The sequence below is a fragment of the Manis pentadactyla genome, chromosome 4 (genome assembly GCF_030020395.1).
Source record: "Manis pentadactyla isolate mManPen7 chromosome 4, mManPen7.hap1, whole genome shotgun sequence".
NCBI lineage: Eukaryota > Metazoa > Chordata > Mammalia > Pholidota > Manidae > Manis > Manis pentadactyla.
In genome coordinates this window covers 40,948,782-40,971,913 of record NC_080022.1, presented here as the reverse complement: position 1 = coordinate 40,971,913, position 23,132 = coordinate 40,948,782, and the positions used below count along the sequence as shown (strand labels likewise).

General features: G+C 50.3%; 1 protein-coding gene across 13 annotated transcripts in view; it reads left to right on the top strand.

Annotated features, from left to right (window-relative positions):
• Positions 1-2,853: 2,853 nt before the first annotated feature.
• TTC39A (tetratricopeptide repeat domain 39A) overlaps positions 2,854-23,132 on the top strand; it is a 53,771-nt gene continuing 33,492 nt past the window's right edge. Inside the window, exons 1-3 of one of the 13 annotated variants that reach the window (XM_036892907.2) lie at positions 14,231-14,369; positions 14,682-14,823; positions 21,357-21,461. In XM_036892907.2, the coding sequence (XP_036748802.2) occupies positions 21,397-21,461 (65 nt within the window). In that variant the 5' untranslated portion in view covers positions 14,231-14,369; positions 14,682-14,823; positions 21,357-21,396. Of the gene's footprint in view, positions 3,151-12,995; positions 13,062-13,579; positions 13,603-13,670; positions 13,711-14,177; positions 14,370-14,677; positions 14,824-20,033; positions 20,332-21,356; positions 21,462-23,132 lie in introns of those variants that run through there. The other 12 variants (XM_036892912.2, XM_057500200.1, XM_057500201.1 and 9 more) reach the window with 12 other exon arrangements.

The window sequence follows — 23,132 nt, the reverse complement described above, 5'->3', positions numbered from 1 at the left end:
AGTCAGAACTTGAGAGGATGGAGTTATTTTGTGGAAAGGAAAAGTAGCTGACTCTTATTGAGGAACTTCTCTGAGCCTGGCAGTAAGGCTTTTAATATACATATTACCCTATTTAATCCTCCTAACACTTAGATAGGAAACAAGGTATAGAGAGATGGAAGTGACTTGGCCAAGACTCCCCAACCTAGTAGAAACCAAGCCAGGTTCCAGCCCCAGTGCCTTGGCTTGGAGACTTGCTCTTCCACCACACCGGGCTGCCTTCTCTACACCTGCCCTTAAAGGCAGCCCTTTAAGCCTAAGTGGCAGTAAGAGGTCAAACACAGCACCCTGGGCCCTAAACAAGAACTGATGTTCTCAAAGAACCCTGATTCATCACAGCTTCCTGAGAAGGTTTCTGGCCTACCATTTGCTGGCTGTGTGTTGAATAAATCTCTTAACCCAACACATAAACACATAACATACAACATATAACACACTATATATCCAACACTATTCTGTTTAGTTTGTATTAACTCATTTAGTCCTCACAGCCCTTGTGATATGTGCTGTTGTTATCCCCATTTTACAGATGAGAAAACTGAAGCACTGAGAGCATATGTAAGTTGCCTGAAGTCACACACAGCTATCAAGTGGTGATGCCAAAATTCTAACCCCAGGCAGTCTGACTCCAGAGCAAGGGGAAGAATAAAACCTGCTCTATCTTGGGGTGGTTATGACATTCAAAGTAAGATAAGCTTTGAGAAAGTCATTCATAAATGTGTCCTAAGAGCTTGTATGGTAGGCAGACTGGATACAAACTTGAGTCTGGTGGCTTGGGTTGAGTCCTAGCTCTGCCACTTAACTATCCTTTGTTGTCTTCTGCAAATTATTTAATCTTCTGTCTCACTTTTCTCAATTATAAAAATCGAGATAGTACAATGACATACCTGATTGGATTTTTTGAGGATGAAATGAGTTGGTACATGTAAAGTGTTTAGAATAATGCTTAACATAGTTGTAAACAAATGATGGTGATGACAGTGAAGAAAAAGATGATGAAGATGAAAAAAAGAGGAACAGGAAACCAGCCTGAAGTCTGAGAACCCTAGGATTGTATATCCCAATTCCTGATTTAATCTCGGGAATATTTCTAAACTTCTGACTCAAATATTCTCAAAACAGAGTTGTCCCTATTTGAGGTAGTGTATATAAAGGCCCTTAGCACTGTCTGCTACTGAGTAGAAACGGTAAATACTAGTTCTTTCTTCACTTACTCAACACTGAGTACCTACTATGTGTAGCCATCATGCTAGTCTCTATGGAAGGCACAGATGTGAAACATTACCTTCAGATAGAAATCTGAAGAGTGAGACTAATAATGGTCATCGATGACTAATACAAGGATTAAAAAATATGTATTGCTAAATGTGAGAGAGACAGATAAAAATGTAACCTCTGAAAAGGGAGAGAGCCCTCCTCCGGGGATAGAGGAAGGCTTGCTGGAGAAAGTGGTGTTGGCTGTGGGCTCAGGCTGAGCAGGACTTTAATCCCACTTGGGATTTGACTGGCCACTGGGCCTATAGGAGACCAGGCTTTTGAGGTCCTGTAGAATTTGTGCCTGTGGGTCTAGGAGGAAGTTTTTATCTGCAGTGCCCAGGGTTGCCGAACTGGGTGGAGCTCTGTGGGCTGAGAGGATTGGTCCCTGGGTGCACTGTAACTAGAATTTCCAGATTGGGAAGCCCTAGCTTTGGGGTCAGATAGGCAGCATTCTCAGGCCCTTGTTGATCTGCCAGGATCATGACATGAGTGCTCAGAGAAAGGGGGAAAGGTTGTATTTTCTCTACTGCCAACCAAGGAAAGGTGAGAGAAACTGTCCAGATAATCCTTGAGGTGTCTGCTCTCTGCTTTTCCTGGGCCTTGCACTTCATGCCAGGCCCCCTGTGGACTACGGGCAGGGTAGGGGACACACCAAATGGGCAGACAGACTGAGAGTAGGACCTGGCTCCATAGCTTGGTCCCAGGGAAGTCAGTTAACTCCTCTGAGCCTCGGTTTTTCATCAATTCTAAAATGGAGGTGAGTATTCAACAAGAAATTAAATGAGGATTTGTGTTAAATACCTGGCTCAGGGTTTGGCACAATGATAATGTCTCAGACTTGTCAGAATCAGTCACCATTTATTAGACACATGATTTTTGTTGCACACATGCCTAGGTTGCAGACCCAGCCCAAGAGGAGACAAAAATGGTCCCTTAGATAACCCTGCTCTTGTCCTGTGTTCAACTCCCATCCCCTCTCACTGAGGAAAGTCTCCAGGACCCCTGAATCCATTCTCCATGCTGGACCTGGAGTGATGCTTCTCAAATACCTCCTCAAGGTGCTCCCCTGCTCCTTGTCCTTAGTTGAGCCTCCCAAGGCGTCCTGCTGGACTGCACAAACGGCCTCACCTTGCTCCAGAGCTGAGCAGTCTACCTGTAAATGACCTAAGATGAAATATGGTGTTTCAAAGAAAGTTTGTTCTGGAGACAGTCTGTGGCTCATTCTCCTGTCCCACACTTCCCACAAGGGCTGGAGAACCAGAAGGCTGTGAACAGTCACGTTCCAGTGCCTTGCCTGGCCAGTAGCCTCCACTCGCAGGCCCAGGCAGCTCCTTCCTACCACCCTGCTCTCCTGCCTGGCCCCTGGCACACCTGCTCTGTGCCCTGCAGGCCCCTGACCCCATTCAGGTGCAGCCCTGGCTGGGCAGGTTCTGTGCTTAGGAGGGTGAAGCGCTGATGACAGCATTGCCAGTCGGTGCAGAATACGGGCTCTAGACTGGAGAGGCCTGGGGTAGGTCCTGGCGCTGCTACCGGCCCTCTGCATGGCCTTGGAACCAACCCCGGACAGTCCTGGGCCTAGGTTTCTCCTCGTGAGTAATGGTGGGTCTCGACAGCTCTGGACGGGAGACGGCTTGCCGTGGGGCCCCAGTTCTGCTCGGGACGCCGACGCCCTTGTCGGGCAGGGAGGCGCCCGGCCGCGCCGGGGAGGAGCCGCGGGTCCCGCCCACCACCTGAGCCGCCACTACCGCCGCCGCCGCCACGAGGGGCCGCCCGCGCCCCAGTCCGAGTCCGTCCAGCGTCGATGGCCTTTCTGACCGCCTGGAAGGGGGCGGCCTCCGGGAAAAGAGACCGCAGGTACCAGGCAGGCCGGGGACTCGGCGGCAGGCGCGGACCAGGCGGGGGGCGACTGGGGAACTGCCGAGGGGACACAGCGGGAGCCAGCAGTGTGCGGGGGCCGGGCGCGGGGAACGGCGGAGGGCCCGGGGAGGGGCGTCCAGCCCTCTCGCGCCGCATGCGCCCGCTGCTCGCGTCTTAGGGCCCCCAGCAGGGCTGGGCCTGGGGAAGAAGGTAGGACCAACTGGTTCCACCGAGCCCGGCTTCGGGAGCCGCAACGTGTGGGCCACCTGCGAGGGGCTGGGTGTCTGGTTTGCGCAGCGGCAGTTTCCTTCCGAGATGCCGCTCACGCACCTGTTCCTCCGCAGCTCCACATGAGCCTAGACGGGGCACACCGTGTGCCCCGACAGGTGACGGCAGGCACACTGTCCCCTTCCCCCCAGTTGTCCTCATCTTCTGGGTGATTGGTGTCTTCAGATGTGTTCCATGAGAAGGGAGAGGGACAGCCCTGACCTCCCTTCCGAGCTTTGACCCCCGATTCCTTTCCTTTATATGTTTTAAGTTGATCCTGCCACTCCCTGGAGAAGGGCAATCCAGCTGCCCTTCTAATGCCTCCATCTGACCGTCCTGTGCGCACCTCAAATCATGTCCTATATCAATCTTCACATCTGCACCCCAAAACCTGTTCCTCTTCCTGTGTCTCCATTTCAATGCATGGCATAGTCATTCACCAGTTACCCAAGCCAGGAATCTGGGAGTCATTCCTCTCACCTCTGTCCCTCATCTCCACCCCAGTCTCCAAGTCCTGCTGATTTTATTTCTTGGGTATCTCTCCCTTGGATTATTGCAACAGCCCCTACCTTTCCCTGTTCCTCCTGTCTCCCCCTTTCCATGCATCCTTCAGACTAGTCTTTTCTAAAGCACAAGCCAGATATGTCCTTTTCCTGCTTTAAAACTCTTCTATGGCTCTCTATCACCTAGAGGCTAAAGTTCAGAGCACTGGAGGGGAGAGGCTATGACCTGCCTAGACCCGTTTCCCACCACTCCCTGACCCTCACTCTCATCCATTAACACGGACTGGCCTTGTAGTGCTCTCACAACCCTGGTGGGGTACCCAGGGTTGCCTCTGCCTGGACTGCCATTCTCCACTCCTGACATTGACCCCATAAGATTCCACTTTAGGCATCCTATTTTACAGGGGCTTTCTGACCCCACCCTTGAGTCAGGCTCATGGGCTTTCAGGGCTCCAGCATCTCTGCTTGCCTCTCACGTCTCTCATTCATTCGTTCAACAAACACTGTTGAGCATATAGCATGTTCCAGGCATTGTACTAGGCGCTGCAGATATGCTATTCCTTCAGACAGGCAAGTCCCTGTCCTCAGGAGACCATGTTCTAGTGGGAGCAGACTAAACAAGTAGGCAAGTAAGTAAACCCTGGAAATAGATGCTGTGTAAGGCTTAAAATAAGGCCTTGTGATGGACAGTAAAATCAACATGCCCAGAATATTTGCAGCAGTGAGGATAACTCGTGTCAAAATGTGAGGTGTGTCTGAGGAGCAGAAAAGTGGGTGAGTCCTTGAGGATCAGTGCCTGATGGGATTCAGGAGGCAGGTTGCCCACAACAGGGCGAGGAGTTTGGAGTTCATTGTGCTGGGGAGCCACTAGAGGGCGTTAGGGAGGGAGGATTTTCATAGTTGAAGATGCCCCTGCTATCCCGTGGAGAAAGAATTTTGCTGTCAGACCATTTCAGCACTGGGTCATGGTCGCCCTTTTCTGCCTCCCCACTGCAGATGGAGAGGGGACAGGGTTCATCTGCACCCCCACTCCCACCCCGGCCCCTTCTTGCCCCCAGAGGCAGCACAGAATGGGGCTTAGAATGTGCTGAGGTTTTGATGAAGACATGCAGGGAATGATTTCAGAGGAGGGTGAGATCCCCTGGATGGGGTGGTGAGGAGTGGCTGTGTTCGGATGAAGTGTCCCACCCTGCCTGCGAGAGCCCAGGTGTGCTCTGTCCCGTAGTCACTGCGAAGCCTGCTGAGTTTCAGATGTGTACATGTTGCCGATGTCACTGTGTGGAGGGAGGCAGGAAGACTGGAGGGGAGGCTGGCATGCTGATCCAGGGCAGATGCTGGGGTATGGATTAGGAGAATGAAGGGAATGGGGGAAGAAGCTAAGAGGGAAGAAGTGGAAATGGTAAGTGGACAGGCTGGGACATGAGACTCAGAATCACTAATGATGAGAGGGAGGTGAGAGACAGTGAGGAGGAGGGGAAGAAGTGGGTCTCCTGCAAACAGAGGCCTCTGCCTTCCTTTGTGGGTCTGTGCGAGGGAGTGTAGGTGGGCGCCTGAACACATGCGCCCTCACACTTAAGCTGGAACTTGCTGGACACAAATACCCTGACAATTCTTTCCTCCCAGTTGCCCACACAAGGTCACACACCTGAGGCACAAATCAGGTCTCCATTCTTCATCCGGGGCCTGTGAGTTCGCCACCCTCACCCCTCACCCTCCTTGCTGCCTTGTCTCCTATAGTCTGGCCAAAGGGTGAAGGGTTTTGGGAGTGGTCAGTCCCTGCTCTGCCATTTACCTACCAGCTCTATGGCCTTGATCAAGCCATTTGATCTGTATGAGCCTCAGTTTACTCAGCTGAAAAATAAGTAAATGAGTGGTGGGAAAACCTAATGAAGTCACAGTGGTGAAGGGCCTAACAAACACTGCAGCGTATTCGGGGTCAGTCAATGTGAGTTCTCTTCCTCCCTGGTATGAGGTACTCTTCCTTCTAAGGTATTTCCATTGAAGAGAGGGGATTCTAAATGTTTGGGAGCCAATGGTGGGTAGCAAGGAACTGCCAGGAGAGGGAAATGATGCCCATTGGGGTCTGCCACCTACTCAGCCTGCAAGTAGGGGCCCTTCCCAGCCATATCAGTAGCTTCCACTCACGGCAGCCCCAGGGACAAGAAGGGAAGTGCAGGCAGGCAGATTGCTTCTGAGAGAGTAATTGTCAGAGCTGCTGCAGGAGGGAGGGGCCTCCCAGAGAATGGAGGGACCCAGCTAAGGAGGCTGGAGCTCGCCCAGCTGCTGTCCACATTCCTGCTCTTGGTTTGAGCGGGAGCTCAAGGAGCTCTCAGGTGCCTCCAGGTAGGGAGTTTCCAATTTGGTGACTGGAATTTTTGGATGGCATTGGGTCCCTTCCCTGGGACTGAATCTGGACTGAAGGTCAGTACTGTTTTCACTTCTGTGAGTCTCAGATCCTGTGAGTTGAAGCATTTGTGATTACCAGACTCATAGTTCTGTGAAAGTACCCAGATTCCAGGCTTCTATGATGTTGGAGCTTCCGATCCCAGGATTCTGATCTACCCACTGTTGCCTAGGGCACCTGCATGGGCAGGAGAGGGCTCTGGGGTTTGAGGCACCTTGTGGCCCCTCAGGTCCTCAGCTCCTGGTGAAGATACCATGGAAAACCTCCAAGTAACCTTTGTCCTTCTTTATCAGTTAGGGAAGGATTCTGACTTGGGACATTTTTGAGGTTCCAAGGACCTCTTTTGAGGTCAATGGGAAATAGATTATTTAGGTTACAATTTCACTTCTGCCAGCATGCCACCTTTCCTGAAGTATCTTCAAATCTGTGACTTTAGTTACTTGAGCTGCTTTGTCCTGCCCCTGAAAAATTCTGCCTCTCAGCTCAATTTCTTTCTATGGTCAGCTCCATTCTCTCCTAATGCTCACCTACTTCTCCACTCAGTGCAAGGCATGGTGACCAGCAACTTCCAAGCTCAAGTCCTGGGACAGTAAGACAAAGCAGTGAAAAGTGCTCTGGAGCCACACAGCCTGATTTTTTAAATCCCGACTCTGGGACTTTCTAGAAGCATGACTTTGGACAGACTGTTAAACCTGTGTGTGCTTCAGTGTGCTTCTCTGTAAAATGAGGGCAGAGGACCTGTCTTAGAGAACTGTTGTGAGGACTGCATGAACGTGTTTATGTAAAGCATGGAGAGCAGTGCCTGCACATGGCTAGTGCTATACCGAGGAGTGTTACTGATTCTCCTGATTAGTCTCTCTGGCCAGAAGAAGAACGGGCTTTTCCAGCAGCTCTAGTTTGAAAAAGCAAAAGGAAGTATTCCAGTTGGCCCTTCCTTCAACCAGTCACTGTGCCCTGAGAGGTAGAGTCCAGTAAGTAAGAGGATGCACCTCCCATTCAGCCAGAGTGGCTGGAGAGGTGAGAAGGAGAAACAGTTCTCTAAAAGTGAGTCAGGGTGGCATTTGGGGGTGGGGGGAAGCATAGACATAGCCACTGAGCAGGCCTTAAAATAAAGCCATAGTTCCATGAAGTAGCCAGATTATAATTTACTTGGAGCACCGGCCTATCCCTCTGAGCGTCTTCCAGCTGTTGTTGACACACTAGTCTCCCACTGGGGGCCTGTACCACCACCACCCTCCTGTTGTGGCTCTGCCAGCCTCACTCCCTTTTCTTCCTGACTACCACTACCACCATCCTGGTCTGGAGGGGGCTCAGGGAGCAGTCCCTGAGGATCTTTGCTTCACCACCTCATTCCAAGGTAGGACAGACCCTTCCCCTGATTCCTACCAGCTTGACTAGGACCAGGTTGTAACTTCAAGAGTGCCTTAGGAAGCAGGGACTAAGCAACAGAATTTTATGATTCTAAGGCCCCTCTTCCAAGCCCCTTAGCCACCCTGGAAGGAGCCTTCCTGCAGAACTTCCCCTTCTGGGAGGGCCCAGTATGTGTCTTCCACCATCTTCCTTCCTAGGAGAGAGGAGAAATTTCTCTCTTAACTCAAGACTCCCAAGCCTTCCTTTCCTTTCCCAAGTTCAGTCCTTCTCAGGTAAACAGCAGGGCAGAAATCTATTGCTTTCAGCTAAGACCCATTCCCCACACTACCAAGTGGCTGGTTTTGCCCATGTGCCCCAACAGGACAGTTATATTAGGACTTAGGAAAATGAGTGTGACACTGGGTGCCCTGTCCAGGTAGACCTGGGCCAGACACTCCATTTGTTATGGCTTCCCTTTCTTCTCCATGGGATGAAGTTTGCCCCTGCTTGTTCCCCCCACAGCCTCAGGTGTTCCCCTCACTCCCTGGCAGAGCTGGCTCTGGCAAGCTCCCATGCCCTGCAAGAATTCATCTCCAGCTGAGAAACACACCCTCCCCTTGATAGAGCATCTAAGTCTCAGACTGAAGGTGACTTTGCTATCTTTCCAAGAAAATGGGTAGATGGGGACTGGACTTCCTTCACACCCAGGTGACCGAAGGGCAACCTAAGCACTGTCCTTGAGCACAGGCCAGGCGAGTCAGAGGGGGTGACCTCTCCACAGGCTCAGTGCACAGCACTGCCCTCAGATTGTCACCCTTCTCCTCCTCTGCTCGCCTCTGCTTCTCCACCCCGGCTGCTCTCCTGGGTCACCCTGTGAACTAGGCCCTTGCCTCCAGAACTCCCCCATCCCCTGTTAGCCTGCTGCCTCAGTGATCTGTAACCACAGCAAGATCTGCCCTTGACTGTGCCTTGGCTTGATGTGTATCTTCACCCTTCAATACACCACGACTCTGGCCAGGGAGGTCTTATCTCCAATTCTAACTGATTCTAAGGAAATCAAGGCCTCCTTGTGCTTTCTCCAATGCATAGACATTAGTGTTTCCTCTTTTAGTACTGATTTTTATTCTGCTTTTTAAATATTTTCCCACCTGCTATAAAACCCATCCCATTCAAAAACATTTATTGAGCAACTATGTGCCAGGCACTGTTCTGGGCTCTGGAAATATATTAGAACAAAACTAAAAAAAAAAAAAAAAAAAAAAAAAATCCCTACCCTTGTGGAGAGTAGAATTTAATGGGGAGAGACAGAGAATAAGTGAATAAGCAAAATATATAAGATGTCAAATAAAAAATGCTATGAAAATAAAATGCAGGGCAAAAAACTGGGATGGTTCCTTTGAACCACATGGAGGGGAGGGTTCCATCTTAAATAGAATGGTCAGGGAAGGCCTAATGGAGAAGGTGACATCTGGTCAGGAGGGCCTAATGGAGAAGGTGACACCTGAGCTGTGATCTGGAGGACATATGAATATCTGCAGGAAGAGCATTCCAGGTGGAAGGAACAGCAAGTGCAAAGGGCCTGAGGTGAAAGCATACTTGGTATAGTTGAAGAAGAGCAAAGGGGCAAATGTGGCTGAATAAGAAAGCAGAGGGAGATGATGTCAGATATGGGGTGCAGGTCATGTGGATCTCATGGCCCTGTAAAGAGCTCAGCTTTTGCACTGAGCAACACAGGGTGCCAGTAAAGGGTTTTGAACAGAACAGTGACACGATCTGATCAAATGGGTCTATGGCTGTGTGGAGGACAGAATAAGAGGACAGAGGTAGGAGCAGAGAAACTAGTTAGGAGACAATGCAGTAATTCAGGCAAATAAATTCTCTGTAAACATAATTTAAACATCTGCAGGATAGTTCACCTGGAAAATTCACTGTAATTAATTGAACTAATTCCTTACTGATGGGCATTTAGGTTATTTTCAGCTGCCTTTATAATAGGAAACACTATGACAAACATCTTTGTACCATAAATCTTTGCGCCTCTGATTATTCTTAATACATGTTTGCTGCTTATATGTTACTGGGTCAGCTTTCAACCCATAATTCCAAGTATCTTTGGAAAGGTGGTGCCACTTTCTACTCCCATTAGCAGAGCATGAGGTAGAATATTTGTGCCAAAGGCATGTAGTGTCCAGTGGGTGTTACTCTATCCTTGTGGTCCTGGCCAGGTCTGGGTGCAGATCTTAGGGGAAAGCTCTCTTCTCCGGACAGCCTTGCATGTCTAAGACCCAAAGCTCTTTTTGGTCCATTTCCTGATTTGATACTTTAACAATCCTATTATCCCTGCTTTGTAAGTGAGGAAACTAAAACTCAAGAAGAATGATAAGGCCCTATTCCAAGTGTTTTATGACTATCACCTCATTTAATCCTTGCAACAAACCGGCAAGGTTGGTGTCATCATCACCCCCGCCTCAGAGATGAAGCCACAGGTCCAGGGTGGCACAGCTTGGGTGCAGGCCCTGGCTTGCAGGCTTGCTCTGTGAACCACTCCCTGCCCCACCTCAAGCTAGCAGGGCGCCTTGCTTGGGGCTGCATGGCTAGGACATGGTGGGGCCAGGAGTCCATCCAGGTATTCCTGGCTCTGCAGCCCAAACTCTAACCCTTAACGGGATGCCACTCAATGCCAGAAACCCCTTATTAGAGCTCTGCCTCTTTTTTTCAATAAAACCTGTTCTCGGTCCCTTATGCCTGACTGGAGCTCCTTCTTTAGACCCACGCTTGGCAGCTCTTGGAGACCAGACTTTGGCAGAAGAGCTCAGATTCCAGAACTGAGAACTTCAGAGTTGGGAGGGTCCTTGGGCTCCTGCTCCAACCTTCTCTCCCCTCTAAATTTGGTGGGAAGAGGAAGCCTAAGGCCCAGAGTGGGGCAGTAACTTGGCCAAGGTTACACAGCTAGTAGGGGGGCGAGTACTTGGGGAGAGAGGAGGCCAGCCCAGGGAGCAGGCCTAGGTCCTCCCAAAGGGCCCCTCACCAGGGAATATTTAAGAACAGTGACTGTACACAGCCCTTTGTTGGTGGGCCTGTTTACTGTGAATTATTAATGAGCCCAAGCCTGTAACCTGCTGGGTGAGGCTCACTCACTTTAAGAAAACCGCTTTGGAGAGGGCTCTGGAATCTGAGGGGGCAGTTCTGGGCTGGAAGAGACAAAGGAGTGGGGGTACGGGCGCTTCATGCCAGGGAAAGGCTTGAGGAAGGGACTGAGAAGGAGGATGAGGGGTCACCCAACTAATGCTCAGTAAACCTCACAGCATCCCTGAGAGGTTGGCACTACTATCCCAGGTTTACAGATGGGAAGACTGAGGTTCAGAGAGGTAGAGGCAGAGCTGACTTCACGGCTTAAGCTCTTTCTACAACGATGGCATCACTTTTCACAGGCTCACACCCTAATTTCTGTGACCCCCCTCCCCATTTCCACACACTTTCCCTATAGGACAAAGAGTCAAGGCCTGGGTTTAAGCTATGAGTAGATCAAATCCAAGTCACATTTGGTCCAAGCCTCAGTTTTCTCACCTGTAGGATGGAAGATGCTACCAGCTTTCTGGAGCACTGTGAAGGGGTTTCACTACACAGATATTTACTGAGGGTCTTAAGCTGAGAGAGGACAGTATAGGTGAAACCAGCCCATGGAGGTCCTCAGGGCCATTGAAAAGTATGGTGAGCCCAGTGATTTGTTCTTGCACGTGGGGTTTCGAAAATGAGAGGAACCAGGCCTGGCATCTACCAGGCACAAACCACTAGGACACAAGTCCTCTGGCCTGAAAGGAAGGGACCCAGGACTCAGGAGGCTCTCCTGGACCCCAGGGCGTGGCTGTTAGCTCGAGGCAGGGAGGGGCAGGTGACCTGAGCAGGGTCACCTGGGTTGGGAGGCGGAAACAATGGTAACTCACAGGCTCCCCAGGGTTGGCACTGGGACAGAGCTCCTGGGGGCCCGGAACTGCCTGGGTGGAGCCCTCCTGAGGGGTGGGCCACCCAGTGCTCTGACTCACCAGGTGAGTGGCTCTAGTGTCACTGCCGCTGTTATATAGGGAGAGTTCCAGCTCCAAAGGCAACTTGCCTGCTTACCTTGCTGAGCCTCAGTTTTCGTCTGTAGAGGGGAAGAATAATAGCATTTACCTCACCAGCACTACCGCCACCATCAGAGCACCTGCATAGCACTGCGCTACATGCCAGACACTATGCTGGCACATAATATATATGAATTCTTAATCCTCACAATCACTCTTTGAAGCAGGTGGGGTGCCATTTTACTGATGAGGAAACTAAGGCCCAGAGAGGTTGTTAAAAGTGTGCATTAAATGAGATAAACCACATTACATACTTAACATGTGTAGCACATAATTAGCCTTTGATGAACGTCAGTAATTATTATAATCATTACCTCAGAGCAAAATGGTAGAGTGTTGGGTCCAGTGCTAGTGTTTGGTGATTAGTTAGGCACTGACACAGAGGTGTCTGAGCAGGCCTGACCCTCCAGAAGCTTCCAGTGTGAAAGCAGACAGTCACAAACAAGCCTCATTCCACCACCTCCACACACACATGGTGTCAGCCCAGGGTGATTAGGGTAGATCAGAGGGGGTTAGGACAGTGTGTGCCCAGAAAGCCCCTGACCCAGCCAGGGATGGAGGGCTTCCTGAAAGAGGTAGCCTCTAAACTGAAATCTGCAGGGTGAGAGGAATTTTGGCATAGTGCAGGTTCTTAATAAATGTTGGTTGAATAAAGATTCACCTTGAAGCTAATATAGCATAAAGCTTCAAAACTCCTTGCTCACCTAGCCCCTCCCAAGGCTCCAGAAGGACCCTGCAATTTTATATTGGTTAAAAGTGTTTTTTTTTTTCAAAGAAGCCTTCCAATTGATAACCCCTGGTTAAATGAGTGAATAAGTGGCAAGGGAGAAGGTGTGTTCCAGGCAGAGGAAACAGCATGTGCAAATGCCTGGAGATTTGAAAGTGCCTGGCATGTGACAGGGCCCTCCAGCCTCATCACCCAGGCTGGTCTTCTTGCCAGCTTCACAAACTCCATTTGTCCTTTGCCCACTCCATGCTTTCATCCATGCTCTCCTCCTATCTAGTACATCCTTTCCAAACCTTCATTGTGTATAAATAATAGAAGCTTCAAGGCTCAACTCTATGCTCACCTTCTCCAGGAAAGTCCCTAGACTCCTCCAGCCTATGTATCACTCCCCCTTATCTGAATTCTTATAGCTGACAGAGGATGTCATCATAACCTGCTCCTTGTAGTTAATTATCTTTTTTCACCCAAGTCTAAGAATTCCAGAAGTGGGATGATCCTTGCAAGTGAGCATCTGGCCTCTGCTTACAAATGAGCAGGTAAGAACTCACTTCCCTCCCTGGCAATCTGCTTTTGGATTTAAATAATAATACCCTAAACCCTTTCCCCTCTGCTAACAGGCCCAATCTGCCTGGCTTTCCCTGGACCTAGTCCAAGCCCTCTTCCCATCATGACAGTTTCTACAGGCTCTTCCTGCTTCCTTTTCTGATATCCTGGAGATCAGGGCTGATCCAGGGGTGCTGGAGTCCCTCCTCCTTCTGTCCCCTGCCTTTGTGAAGGGACAGCTCTAATGGCAGCCACGTGATCTGATGAGTCATCGTTAAGAGCATCGGAGGCCTGGAGGTGGTAGCGGGTTAACTCCTCATGAGCCAGCGGCTCTTTCTGCCAGACCATGTCAGCTTCAACCCAGCCTTACATATACCTCAGTGTTGGGCACATGGTGGGCATGTGAGGAGTGTTATGGGTGACCCCCGTACTGACACTGGGGATTCAGGAGAGGGGGGCCAAGGAGGAAAAGGCAAGAGCGTGCACTTTAGAGTCAGGAGGGCTGGTTTCCCATCACAACTTGCCATTTACTAGGTGAGTGACCTTGAGCAAGTCACATGAGCTCTGTGGCTCAGTTTCCCTGTCTGTAAAATGGCAGCTATGGGGATTACTTGAGAAGGCAGTGTGAACTGCTGGCTAACAGTGAGTGTTAAACTGCACTGTTTTTCGCCTTCTTGTCTCCCGCAAACGCAGTCACTCGGTGGGCAAGTGGGCGGGATTAAAATCTAAGCTTCACTCTGGAGGCTGTCTGCATGAGTGCCCCCCACCAGCGCCCTGGGATGAGAAAGGGCTCAGGGGGGGTGGGGGTACTGGCTAGGCGGGAGCTGTGGGGGAGGGAGGAGTGGCAGGGGGCGTGGACCTCAGATCTAGAAGAACTTTCGGGCCCCAGATGGGGCTGGTGAGGAAGGAGCAGCTCTCGGTCCCGGGGGCGGCGCGCAGAGGGTACTCGGGCGGGGGTCCCGCAGACCTCGGGCGCCCGCGGCTCTTACCTGTCGGAGCTGGGGTGGGGGCGCGCTCCGCAGGCGGCCGACCCGAGGCGGTCCCCCGCCCCCGGCTCGGCCCGAATCTCCAGCCGCGGCCCCAGCGCGCGGGTGGGCAGACCGAGGCCCGGCCCGGCCCCGCCGCCTTCCCCGCCCCCGGCGCGCCCCTCCCCGGCCGCCGCGTCCGCGGCTCGGCCGCACAGCGCCCGGCTCGGGGTTTCGGCCGCAGCACCTGGGCCGCGGCAGGCGTCCGGCGGGGGCCCGCTGCCCGCCCCCTTCCGCGATGGCCACGGTCGGCGCCCCGGACGCCCTGCCCGCGGGGTAAGTGCGCGGAGGGGCGGCCCCTGGGGGCGGGCGCCGGGCCGGGCCTCCCCCGCGGGCTGCGGGCCGCACTGCGGCTTCCAGCCCCCGTCGCCGCCGGGGAGCGGCAGGAGGCTGCGGGAGAGCGGGGCGCTGGGGACCGCGGTCGGTCCCTCCCCTCCGGGTCCCAACTTTCTCACGAAGCTGTAGTAACAGCCGCGTCAGAGCCGCCTTCCTTCCCTCACGGCCTTTACATCCGTGGGTGGGCGCTCCTAACGCCTCCGTAACAGATGAAACAGCCTAGCTCCGAAGTGACTTGTCTTCGTCACCCAGAAGGTGAGAGGTGGGCCTGGGAGATGAACCCAGCTGTCTGATGCCGGAGGCCACACCCTCGTCTTCATGTTCGCAGGCGTTAAAAGGCTAAGCTCTGAGCCCACCTGGCCTACGGGGTGCAGCAGGACCCGGGGTAGTGAAGGTGCGTGTGGTCACTTTCCACATGGCTCTCCTGCCCACCCCCAACCACAGCCCGCTGCGGAGCCCCTGTAGGACCCCTACGCTGACCCTGTAGCAGTGGCAGCTGCTCACTGCTGGGAGACCTGGAGCAACTCTCTGCTTTTCCTGGGCTCCAGTGGGTGAGGGGCGGCTGCTGGGAGCCCCAACTGCTGGGGTTGCTGGGTGGAGCCTTGGCCCAGATGAGCTGGGAGGAGACCCGCCCTGCCTGGAACCTCACCACCAGGGACAATATTTGCCAAGGGCCTCAGGGCTAACACAGAAACCAGGAGGTGAGGAAGCTGGTGCCAGCCAGTCAGCTGTTGGCCTCCACAGGGCCTGTGTGTGTGTGGCCTGGGCTAAGGATGTGGAAGTTGGGCTGCTGGGGGACACCCTGGCCTAGGGGAGGGTTGCCTGGTGAGTCTTGCCTAATCCATTTTTGTTGTGTGATTTTGGCCAAGTCCTTTACCCTCCTTAGACTTCTGGTCTTCCCAAAAGAGGTCCCTGTTTGGGAAAATACAGTGAGGCTAGGCTGGCTGCTTCCTTCCTCCTCTGGGCTGAAGTCTGTAAATTTAGAACCTGGTTCAGTCTCTTCTGCCCAGCCCTGACTAAGCAGCTGACCCCACTGGGCCCAGAAAAGTGGTTTCCTGGAGAAAAGGCAGGCATGGAGCAGGGCACCTATCAAAGAATCCTGAACTCCATGCTAGAAGCCGCATTCAGCCCTCTTCTTTGCACGCTCACATTTCTGCCTGAGTTCCCTCTACAACTCCAGGCTCCTCTGTCTGCTGTGTGGGACTCCAGGGCAGCGAGCTCAGTCTTCTAGTGCTGGCAAGTGTTCCTCCTACTGAACAGATGGATACCTGCCTCCCTGCACACCCTCTAGGCTCGACTCTTCTTTGAGGCCACACAGGTCCATTGTCCCTGCCCCTGGTCAATGCCATTCTGTTGGAGTCTGAGCAATTTTGCCTTCACCATAGACACCCACTCAATCACTCAGCAAAACACTCTCAAGGCCTGCACTGGGGCTGGCCTCATGTATGAGAGTCAGTGGTGGACAAACCAAGCTTTAAATTTCCACCACTTTAAAAATGATGAAATATATTAAGCATTCAGAAAAATACAGCAAATAATAAAATGAACTTTCTGCCCTTGCCATCCAGCTTTTTTCAGATAGTAACATTGTGTCCCGTTTATTTCCTATTCTTTTTAAGAAATAAGCCACAGCAGAAACATACGAAGCCTCTGTGGAGCCCCTTGCCCTTCCCTCTCCAGAGATAATCACCGTCCTTTATTTTAGTTTAGTCATTTCTGTGTTTTTATTCTTTTGCTGAGTGTGTGTAAGTCTAAAAATAAATGTAGTTGTTCGTTTAAATTTTTATGTAAATGAAATTAAAAGGCACGACTCATTCTTCAGCTTGCTTTTTCTCACTCAACTTCAGGTTGTGGGATTTAGTCTTCTTGATCCTTGCAACTCTGGTCTCCAGTTGCTCGGATATATGATCTGCCACCTGATGCAAAAACCCCCATTTATTTATTTATCCATCTTCCTGATGGACACTGAGGGGGTTCCCAGTGTCTTGCTATTCAAACAGTGAATATTCGCCCAAGGTTATCCTTTGCACACATGTGAGTGTTCTTCTGAGTTGCCTTGTAGGAGTAGGATTGCTAGGTCTTGGGATATGTTCACTCAATATTTTTAAGTTATTTAGTTTCATTATAAAAGCAGTGCTGCTCAATAAAAAAGTGATAGAAATACATAATCTTAGGGAGAAAAAATTGTTCTTCACAACAACCATGGGAGGTAGATACTGTGTCATTCCCATTTCACTGATGAGAAACTGAGGCTCAGAGGTCAAAGAATCTTCCCAAGTTTCTCCAGCAATTCATTGCTGAGCTGCAGCTTGAGTCCAGGGTTGTCTGCTTTCACAGCTCTTGAAGACCACGCCACACTAGGCTGCATCACTCCATGCCACATGATACTCGCTTTATTCACAGTGAAGGGGGACTCTTTGGAAGCAGAGTCACAATCATATTTGCAATTTAGAAAGGTTGCTTTGGAAGCGACAGGTCCTGGTGTATAGGTGCCTCACCCTCTGAGCCAAAGTTCCCCCAGAATGGTGGAGCAGGGAGGAAAAGCCAGTTCTGACTCCAGTCTGCTCCCTGAATGACTTCCTGCCCTGCTTCCTCTGTCCCACACCCACTTCACCCTGACTGGGGTTAGGGTAGGAGAGTTTTCTGTCCCTAGTGGGGACTGAGGTTCCCCAGCCCCACCCCGCTCTGCCTATCAGGCACTAAGGCAGCAGTTTCCAGGCAGCTACAGACTACGTGGGGAGGTGGTGCCTGATAACCCCTCCCACCCTCCAGCTCCCTTCTTGCTTCCACCTTAAGCCTCCCAGCTGTGTCAAAGCTCCTGGCACTAGTCACCAGCTCTGTCTCACACTCCATCCAGCCCAGTGTGCCTCCTACCTCCCCACCATGCCTTGGTTTCCCCAAAGCACAGTGGAGAAGCCACCATCACCACTTGGGAGCTCTGGAATATATTGTCTTAGGCCAAGTGAGGTGGCTTGAAGCAAAAAGGCCTTGAAGACACAGGGACACCCTTTGCAGAAGAGGGGACTTCAGTGACAGGGTTGAAGAAAGGTTTGGTGAGGTTGCTCTTGTGGAAAGCATTTCTGTCTTCTCTCAGGCTCTTGGGAGGAGGGGTCTAGGCTCCCATCTTCACTCTCCTCACATCCTAATCTGTCAAATGCAGATAAGAGGCCTGCCTCTGGGGGCTGGTGAGAGGATCAAGGGCAATAATGCAGTCATCAATTTAGATAACTTGAAGTGATCATCTGTAGTGATGGGATGTTGTTCATGCTATTTTTAAGTCAAATGGGGCCAATGTCTCCAGCCTTTCTGAGCTCCCAGGCCAGCTGGACATCTCTGCCCCTGCCTCACCCCTCCACCTAACAGGCCTTCCAGAGCCTGTCTCTGACCCTGCCTTACAGCCTGGGCCTCCTCCTCACTGTGGTATCATGCCTCCAGCTTGTTGCTCAAGCTCGTTCCCCTATTTGGACTTCTTTTTTCCATCTTGTCCTCAATTCAGTTCCAACTTTTCCAGAAAGCTTCTTTGAGAGCTCCACCCCGCACTTCTGGGCCTCCTCAGCCCCCATTGATTCCCCTGATCACAGCCTTTATGGCCCAGGCTGTTGCTGGCTCTGCCTGCGTCTGTCACTCCTGTCGACCATGAGCTTCTCAAGGGCAGGCCCAGGTCTAGGTGGGCTCTGTGTCCCCAGGCTTGGCTCAGAGCCGGAGGTTAGTGGGTATTTGGTGGAGGGAAGGACAGAGGAAATCAGCCCCAGGGCTGCCCCAGAGCAGTTCCCAGTCTGGGGCAGTCACCCTAAAACCACCTCACTACAGTTAAGCAGAAGAGGTGCCGGGGCTGCAAGGGAGGGAATGTGTGCCTCCGAGATGACCGTTCATCTGCGCATCTTTCCAGGTGGACCAAGAGGGCAGAAACTTTTCCTTGATGGGGTGTGGGGGTGTGGGGTGGAGGTGGTGGGGGTGTGTGTGCAGAAATGGGAGGAGGGCTCTTGGCTCTGGAATTGTCTAGAGATAGATATAAACCAGGACAATGGACTTGGCTTCCTGGGGCCAAACTGGTGGGCACTGGCTCAGGCAGAAACTCAGGTTAGAACCCTGCTTGGGCATATGATCCTGGCACCACTCCTCTGTGCATCGGTCTTCTTATCTGTGGGGGACTGGGGAGCAGTGCTTATAATAACCCCACTTCCCAGGGCTTTCTGAGGGTTCAAGGAGGGGATGCCAGTTTAATTCCCCGGGGCAGGAAGCTCTCACTGCCTGTACACTGACTCATTCAGCAGAGCTGGGTGGACTGAACACCAGTCTCTAGGCTAAGCCCTGCACACAAAGGAAGACAATGCCCCACTTCTTGAAGAGAGGGACAGAGGCTGTTTCTGGTGGGGTCTTTTTAGTCATATTAAGGAAGTTGGTCTATATCCTAAGAGTAATAGGAAGCCAGCAAAGGATTTCCAGTCCAAAAGAGACATGGTCAGATTTGGTTTTAAAAAGATAACTTTGGCTATTATGAAAGGGACAGTTTAGAAGTCACAAGGCTTCCAACATTTTCCCTTATAAAAACTACCTAGAGACTGGATGGTTCACAACAAACGTCCTTTAAAATACATTCTTGAACTCTCACTGAATTAAGAAATCCTCTCAAGCCAAGAACAAAGAGGAAGCTGAAATCAGGTTGGTAAATGAGATGAAACTACAGCAAACCTGGCGTATTTACAAATTCCAGAAACCCAGCCCTCAAGGGATTGGAAGTATGGTTTTGGGCCTACCCAGTGACAGTATGAGGCATGGGAACTTAGCTCTCCTGCCACTACTGTGTAAATCTGAGATCTCTAAAGGGCTCTCCCTCAGCTAATAAGGGCACTGGCCACAAAGAAATATCCACCCGCCCACAAATGGAGATGAGCATTCTGGTGGGGAAAAAATGCTCCCTAGAAAACTATAAATATTGGTCTGTCCTCACACAAATTTTGGGTCTGAATACATACTCCCTTTGTGGTCTTGGAAATACAAAACTAAAAGGTACCAAGTGTCTGCAGGCAGTAGCCCCCAGGGAACGTGGCTGAAGTGAATGAAAATCCTCTCTGGAGGACATGAGATCCTCATCCTGAGATCCCCTTGGGATCAGTCAAATAGGAGCTCACGGTAAAATTACAAAACACACAAGGAAACAAGTCACTGTGAGCAATAGACACCAGAAGCATGAAATAGAAGAATTAATTTCCCTGAGAGTCTAAGATGTTAGAATTATGAGATACAGAATGTAAATGTGTTTAAAATGTATAAAGAAATCAAAGATGGACTTGAAGCAATAAGGAGGGAACAAAATACCACCCAAAATAACCAAGCAGATTTGAAAAAGAACCATGTGGAATTTCTGGAAATGAAAAATAAAACTCAGTACGGTAAGTGGCAGATTGGACACACTGAAAGAGAATTAGTGAAATGGAAAATTGAAAGAAATTACTCAGAACTTAACAGGATCAAAGAGATGGCAAAGAAGAAAGTTAAGAGACATGAAACAGAGTAAAATGGTCTAAAGGGAAGAGAAAAGAGATGGGAGGGGGTGGCAGGGGAAGGGGGAGTCTTCCTTCACACCTGGGTGAAGACGATGTGGTCCTCACTGGGCACAGAAGGGTGGAGTAAGAGTGTTCAGGAGGTAGAGCTGATAGGGCCGAGCGAGGGAGTAGATGACAGAGGCCAGGGAGAGGGATGTGTAAAGGACGACTATCAGATTTCTGGCTTGAGAAACTGGTAGAGAGGGGTGTTGTTTATTAAGATGGCAAAGACTGGGGGAGAAGAGATTTGGGAAAATGAACAAGAGTTCAGTTTTGAACAAGATGCATGCTTGGACTTGCCTGGGAGGATCTGCTGGTGCATCACAGAAGAGGAGACATTAGTGCTGGGTCTTAAGGTATGTGTAGGAGTTTACCTGGTGGAAAGGGACTTTTCCCAACTAACTTTTGGGGGAAAAGGATCTCCTGCCAGTGAGGTCATCGAGGCCCTTTTGGAACTTTCTCTCACTCAAAAGAGACTCCTTAAGAAGAGCCCGTCTCAAGACCATCAGATAGCATTTTTGGATTTTCGTAGTTTAATCTCTCATTTCTCAGATGGAGTAGCTTTCTGGGTAGGCCCAGAAAGGTCAGAGATTTGTTCTCCTAGCCTTAGGACATTCATTCATTCATTCACCTAATAGTTGTTCATTAAAAGCCCACTTTGTACCAGATACTGGTGCGGGGGATATAGCAGTGAACAAAGCAAAGATTCCTGCCCTCAGGAATCTTATATTTTAATGGAAGGAGACAGATAGTAAACACAAAAATAAGTAAAAAAAAATATATGTCAGAGGGTGATAAGAACTCTGGAGAAGCATGAAGACTGGAAGGGGGTTGGGTATACTGAAGGTCCTGGTGGGAAGATGACCCCAAGCTTTAAAAGCCCTGGGCAGCTCTTATAGGTCCCTGCCTGCTGCAGCCCACTGTGACTGTCTAGGGTTCTAGAGTGCAGGCCTGAGGAGGGGGAGAATCCCTAAAGAAGGAGGAGGAAGAAAAGGACTGAAGTGAGATTCAGTGGGTGGGCTGTGCCCCCGGGGGTAGGGGGCGCAGGAAAGCCCAATGGGTCAGAAGGGCCATAAAGACTCCCTTTACTCTTGTGAGGGCTAAACAATTTATTCCGGAGGTCTCCTTGTCCCCCTGCCCTCAGCCCTCCCCAACCCCCTCCACCAGATCTCAGATGACACCCCCATCCTGCCCTCCTGCCACCTTTAAAACACTCAGATGTGGGTCCAAATTGTCCTTGTGTCAGTACGGGGTGGGCTGCCTGGAGGAGCCCATGGCAGGTGTGCAAGGTCCTCCCGGGAGGCTGAGTGGGCCTCATGAGGTTCTGTTCCGGCCAGTAGGGGGTTGAGGGCTCCCGGTCACCCTCTGTCTCCCCCACCAGGACTCCTGTGAGCGGCCTCCATGAGGCCCTGGACCAGTGCATGACTGCCCTGGATCTCTTTCTCACCAACCAGTTCTCAGAAGCACTCAGCTACCTCAAGCCCAGGTGAGGCTTAAAGCCCAGTTTGGGCATGGGGGCCGGTGTGGGTGCGCGCGTGCATGTGCCTATGTGTGTGTAGGGAGGGGAGTGTCGGGTCATGAGGAACCAGAGCCCTTACGTGAGAGGAGCCCAGCGGAGCTGAATGCCTTCAGTGTGCTAGGTCACCGTGACCCTGCAAGTCCCATAAAAACGGCTCAGCTCCCCATTCCACAGCCATGACCACCAGGCCCTCCCCAACATCTCTGTGACTTCCTTCCCCTTTAGTTCTAACGGCCCCGTCCACTTTGATTTCTTGTTCCCACTGAATCCACTGGGTTTCTTCCCATCAGCTCTAACACTTCCCCAAAGTACTAAAGACTTGAGCTGCCCTTACCGATTACTTTTAGGGTAGTAATGACAGTCATTTAGCCATTTCGTCTAGTGTTTACTGCCTTATTTCTAAATAATATGAAAACACTGCTATTCCTTGTCACTATTTTCAGGTTTTCAAAAACAAATTAAATTGAGATATAAATCACATACCATAAAATTTACTTTTTTACTTTTAAGTTTTAAATATTCTGTTGGTGGGCAAGAATTTAGCTTTCTTATATCCCTGCCCCACTTCCCTTTCCTCATTCTCCTTTTGTCTTTATATCACAGTATTTGGCTGAATCGGTGATCAGTGTTTCCATTATTATAACTATGTAATCAATGCTCAGTACAGAGACAAATGGAACATTGTAAGATTACATTTCCTTTCTGGAGTTAATAATTGTGTTTTCATTTGCCTAATTTGCTGTGCATTCATCCTGAGCTCTTTATAACCACTCTACCAGATCATGCTATCATGACTTTTACCCTAAATGCTCAGATATATCAGGTAAGTGCTCAGCTCCTCCTTTTCCTGGAAATTTGTTCCCTGGAGGACAGACATGTGTACTGGCCACCTCCCAGCTGTCTCCTGGAATGCACTTTGCTTCTCTCCTGTTTCCTTGACCCTGCTTTTTCTCCCTCATATCTTCCCTCATTTTACCAAAGCATGTCCTCTAGAAATTTCCTAAGAAATACCGGCATGAATACAATTTTCCCCCTCAGAACTTTAAAGTCATTGCACCTCTGTTTTCTCTTGTAGCTACAGGAACTCCAATTCTTCTAACTTTGCATGTGGTCTTTTTCCTTCTCCAGAAATATTTAGGATCTTTTCCTCTATTTCTACAAATCTGAAATTTCACAATGATGTGCCAAAGTATAGGTCTTTGTATTTGATATTTTTATTTGGAGACTTTCAGTTCCAGGAGATTCTCTTATGTGACCCCTCCAAGTTGTGTTACCCTTTCTTGGGCTTTCCTGAGGTCAGATTTGGGTCTTCTGGGTCAGTGCTCTTTGAAGCCTCTTATCGGCCCCCCATTCACACTGGTTTGTCTTTTTTCTTCTCTGATTTTTGGGAGATTTTTTCAACCTTATCATTAAATCCTTCTATTGATTTTTTTTATTTTTCTGTAATCATACGATGAATTTCCTAGTACTCCTTGTTGTTCTCTGAATGTTTTTTTCCCTAAAACGTCTTGTTCTTGGTTTATGGGTACTCTTTGTTTTTATATCTGTATTTGAAATGTGAGAGTCCTAAGGACAGGGCCTGGCGTGTAATAAGCACTCTAATAAATATTTATCATTATTATTATCATAACAAAATAT